Source organism: Austrofundulus limnaeus, unplaced genomic scaffold (genome assembly GCF_001266775.1).
Source record: "Austrofundulus limnaeus strain Quisiro unplaced genomic scaffold, Austrofundulus_limnaeus-1.0 Scaffold147, whole genome shotgun sequence".
Lineage (NCBI taxonomy): Eukaryota > Metazoa > Chordata > Actinopteri > Cyprinodontiformes > Rivulidae > Austrofundulus > Austrofundulus limnaeus.
Window position 1 is genome coordinate 42,131 of NW_013952549.1, and position 4,582 is coordinate 46,712.

General features: G+C 42.0%; 1 protein-coding gene across 3 annotated transcripts in view; it reads right to left on the reverse strand.

Moving 5' to 3' along the window:
* Positions 1-4,582, reverse strand: part of ttbk2a (tau tubulin kinase 2a) — a 47,783-nt gene that overhangs the window by 10,017 nt on the left and 33,184 nt on the right. For all 3 annotated transcript variants that reach the window (XM_014016514.1, XM_014016516.1, XM_014016515.1), the window contains exons 10-13: positions 3,889-4,046; positions 1,898-2,105; positions 1,563-1,786; positions 846-1,380 (exon numbers count right to left, since the gene is read on the reverse strand). In XM_014016514.1, coding sequence (XP_013871968.1) covers positions 846-1,380; positions 1,563-1,786; positions 1,898-2,105; positions 3,889-4,046 — 1,125 coding nt within the window. The remainder of the gene's footprint in view (positions 1-845; positions 1,381-1,562; positions 1,787-1,897; positions 2,106-3,888; positions 4,047-4,582) is intronic.

The window sequence follows — 4,582 nt, forward strand, 5'->3', positions numbered from 1 at the left end:
ATATAGCTCCATAAAATTAATATAAACTGTTATACTTTTCATTCTATGATTTACACAATCATGTACTGCAGTACAGCTACTGTATATTACAACCTTTAATATACTGAAAATTATGAATCATCTTCAAAATATTTTTGTAGTCACTGACTTCAAAGGTGACATGTGGCTTCTACCAACCTTTAACATTTAGCATTTTGCTACATTAATCTTTTAGCTGGCATTTGCTTCTTTTAGCTTTTAGCTAGTGTTCTTTTAGCTTTACCAACTCAGTTTCAGCACCCTCAGCAACTTTCAACCAAGTCATTCAGCGCTCAGCTTTTACACTGTAAATTCACTGACAAAAATAATAATAATAATACTTTTTCATGTTTCATCATGTACGATATATCAGACCTATTTTCTCATTACATCTCAGCCCTACTGCTCAGACAGAGGAGGACAAGCTGCAATATATTAGATATGTCTGGACAATTAAAAGCAATTTCACAGATTCTGATGAAATTCACAATAAAGAACGGCAGACATTAAATTCAAGCATCAATTAGCCCGATGTGTCGGCTCAGGTCTCAGTGCATTATGGTCTATTTCCACCAATGATGCGTCCATTTTTCTGTATCATGTAATCAGTTTCTATGGTGCTTCATAGTGCATAAAATAATTATGGTCAAACTTTCTAACGGCACTAGAAAATGGCTGACTCACTATATAGGGCACTATATAGTGAATGAGTGGACAATTCGAACACAGCCTCTGGACTCTGCAGCTTTTTATCTTTGTAAAATGCTGACTTCAGTCATTATCATGTCTGCTATGTTGTGAAATGCTCTTCAAAGGAAAGTCCTTACCTGAGTGAGGATTCCCTCAGCCAGAGCTTCAGCTGGGCTGGTTGGAGTTATTGGGGGCACAGCCCCTGCAGGGCCCACACTAAGCTCTAGTTTGTCCATTTTCGCACTTCCTTTAGAGGAAGCCATGCTTTCTTGCTTGGCTTTTCCAGGACTCGGGCACGGACTACCCTTACCCCATCCAGGAGACTCTTCCTCTGGCTGGAGCACTTCGGGCTCTTCATCGTCCTCCGAAGGGCTGGTTGTAGCTTTAGCCCCGGGGGAGCCACTGGGCCGCTCCACCATTACCCACTCCTTTGAGTCAATGTCCTGCCTCCCAGAGCTTAAGTTTAGAGCCACAAAGCCCCCACTACTAGCTGCCCCCTCTCCCTGCTCAAAAGATCCAGGTGATGCAGGCTTAGGAGAACCATCTCCGGACCGGAACTCCTCATCGTAGTGCCAGACCCTGTCAGAACGCTCACCAGCAGCCACAGCAGGACCCTGGGTTCCAGTAGCGTTCTTCTCCTGATGCTGGGGGCTGAACTGCTGCTTTCCTGAACTGAAAAAGATTAAAGCAAACAATCAGTTCTCCAGATGACCTGAAAGAACAAAGAATCATTTTAGCTATGGTTGTCTTCTTGAATTTGATTAACTAGAAAAATTAAAAGGACAGGTACAACTCATTAACTTTTGAAAGACAAAAAACAAACTGTGTTAGACTGCTTACAAACAAAATCTTACCACGCTTCCAGGAACCGCTCTTGGCCGAGCTTGGAGTCCAGGCCCAGCCTCCTCTCCAGCTCTAAGCTGTGGATGTTCCGAAGTTTTCTCAAGAGGGGTCCATCACGATCTGCAGGGGCCACCTCTGAGTGTACTTTGACAGGAGAGCCCAGACTCGGTCCTGCGTAGGGACTCTGGTGTCCATGATTGCCCTGGTTGTTACATTGATCCTCCTCTGCTGCCGTCTGTCAAACCAAAACCTTTTCAGTGCAACTAGAACTTCAGCTCAAGGCAAGCCTTTCTCACCACAGCATGTGAAGCAATAAAACAATCACGGAGGGACTTTTGCAGTCTACCTTCCAGGCTGCCGTCCTGATGCGATTACGGTTGCGGTCCAGCTCCTCCCAGACGTCGGCCTCCTGGTTGCGTTGTGGATGGACTGGGGAACCTGGCACACGTTCAGGAACAGGATTGTTCTCCACGTCACTCAGCTGCTCATCCTGCAGAACTTCGTCTGTGTTCTCCTTCAGCAGGTCACCCGGGATCAAAGAGGCGTTCGCCATGCTGCAGCGATAAAAAGGTGCAAACACTGAGCCAAAGTGTTGCTGAGGATGAAGTTACTGATCATAAACAGGACTGGGAAAAAGTACTTGCCACTTTTACAGATTTCTGCTGCTTTGCATTTTTATCACATTTAAAGGGGGTATTATGTATTTTCCTATACTACATTCAACCATGTTACCTTCAGTTTTTATGAAAAAGCTGCAGATATCAAAAATAAATTTGACTTTGCTAAACATCTAAACACCTTGAAATGGGCCTCGGTCTCTTTAAGATCTTCCAACCGTTTCAGACACTAACACTTCAGCACGTTTTCAAACAATGCTTCAGGGGAGGGGTCCTCTGTGGGGCGGGAGCACAGCTGCAAATTGAGCTCCACAGAGGAGCTATGTACATGTAGGCGGTGCTTTGTTCCCGCAAGTGTTTAGGCAGGTCCACATGGCTACCACAGGAGATTTAAGGATTTCTCAAAATATGCATGAAGGAGCCAAAGCAACACTGATTATGCTTTTGAAGAGGGAACAACATTAGAACATTATATTTTATAAAGCTTAAAAAAAGTCAATTTTGGATTATAGCATTTACTCAGATTACCTTTGTCGGATATTAAAGGGATCCCTGATTAGTTGTGACATTAGACTTTATTTGATTAACATTTATTTTAACTGTAAAATAAAAACTGTAAAAATACTGTAGTCTGTTTAGTTTTGTAAATTTTTAAAAATATATTTTAACACGGATGGGGCCATTTTATTTACACACAAAGCATTCTGGGTAAATGATGACGTGGATAGGTCATCGGTGTGAGCGAGCTATATCAACCCTGAAGGTTAATCTTGGACAATATCTGATGATCGACTCTTTTAAATGAAACCAGAGAGCGTTGACAGAGAGGAGAAGGTAGAAATGACTCAGCCTGTAACTGAAAATATGGATGGAGGACAACAGAGCTGCTTCATGGAAGAACCTCAGCTTAGCTTGTTAGCCTTTGCGCTAGCGCCGACACTATATTGCCTTATATGTATTAGCTCGGTGCTAGCGCAACAAACTAGCAAGCTAAACTGAGGTCCTCCATCCATATTTTCAGTTACAGGCTGAGTCATTTTTGTGTTCCCCTCTCTGACATGTGGATGGAGGACCTCAGTGACGAGAGGAGAATGTGTAGCGCTGAGCTAATACATAAATATGGTGATTGCGTCGGGGCTAATGCTAAAGCTAACAGGCTAAGCTGAGGTTCTTCTTCCATGAAGCAGCTCTGTTGTCCTCCATCTATATTTTCAGTTACAGGCTGAGTCATTTCTACCTTCTCCTCTCTGTCAACGCTCTCTGGTTTCATTTAAAAGAGTCAATCGTCAGATATTGTCCAAGATTAACCTTCAGGGTGGATATAGCTCGCTAGCAGCCTCACACTGAGGACCTATCCTCAGTGCGAGGATAGGTCATTTACCCAGAATGTTTTGCGTGTAAATAAAATGGCCCCGTCCGTATAATATATTTTTAAACTTTTAGTTTAAAAAGGATTAAAACTAAACAGCCTAAAGTATTTTTACAGTCTTTATTTTACAGTTAAAATAAAAGTTTATCAAATAAAGTCTAATGTTACAACTAATCGGGGATCCCTTTAACATTTGTTTATGATCTGACATGTCTAAGTGTGACAAAAAAGCAAGAAAAACCAATTCTGTAAGGGGCAAATACTTTTTCACAAAACTTTAAATATGATTTTTGTCTCAAAAACCCCATGTATTTATTTTTAAAAAGGAGGTTTAGATTGATGTATTCATACCCCATGTGTGCAGGAGTGAGGCGAGTGTGATGCTGTGGTGTCGTGGCACTGGCGCTGATAGTCGAGGAGCAATCTGTGCTGGTTCTCTCCCAGTCATACGGGTCATTCTCAACAACGTTGTAGGTTTTCATGCTGTTGTCAAACACTGACATCAGCAGCTGGAACAAGACAAAGAGATGGTACCTAGCTTTTTTAAAGAGATAACAAACATCTGTAAAATTTTAGCACAAAAAAAAAACACTTTAAAGCTACAGTAGGGAGTTCTGAGAAAATCGTGAACTTGAAAGTCTGTAACATTAGGTTGTTTCTCCGCCAACAGCACAGCTGCAACACAAGACAATCTTGAGCTTGAATGATGGTAAGCGCTGTGCAGGGGAAGGGCATGAGCAGTGTGTATTGACAATGGTAAGACAATCCCCCTGGCTCTGATTGGCTGTTTCTGACTGGGAGTGTATTTCTGCAAACAGCAGTAGGACCACTGGGAGGAGCCAGAGGAACTTTATTTTCTCACAGATTATCTGTCTCATAGCCTACTGTCAGGACATAGTAATAGTTTTAACAAATATGCAAAAAATATATACAGCAGGTAAAATAAGTATTGAACACGTCACTATTTTTCTCAGTAAATATATTACTAGAGGTGCTAATGACATGAAATTTTCACCACATGTCGGTAACAACCCAAGTGATCCAT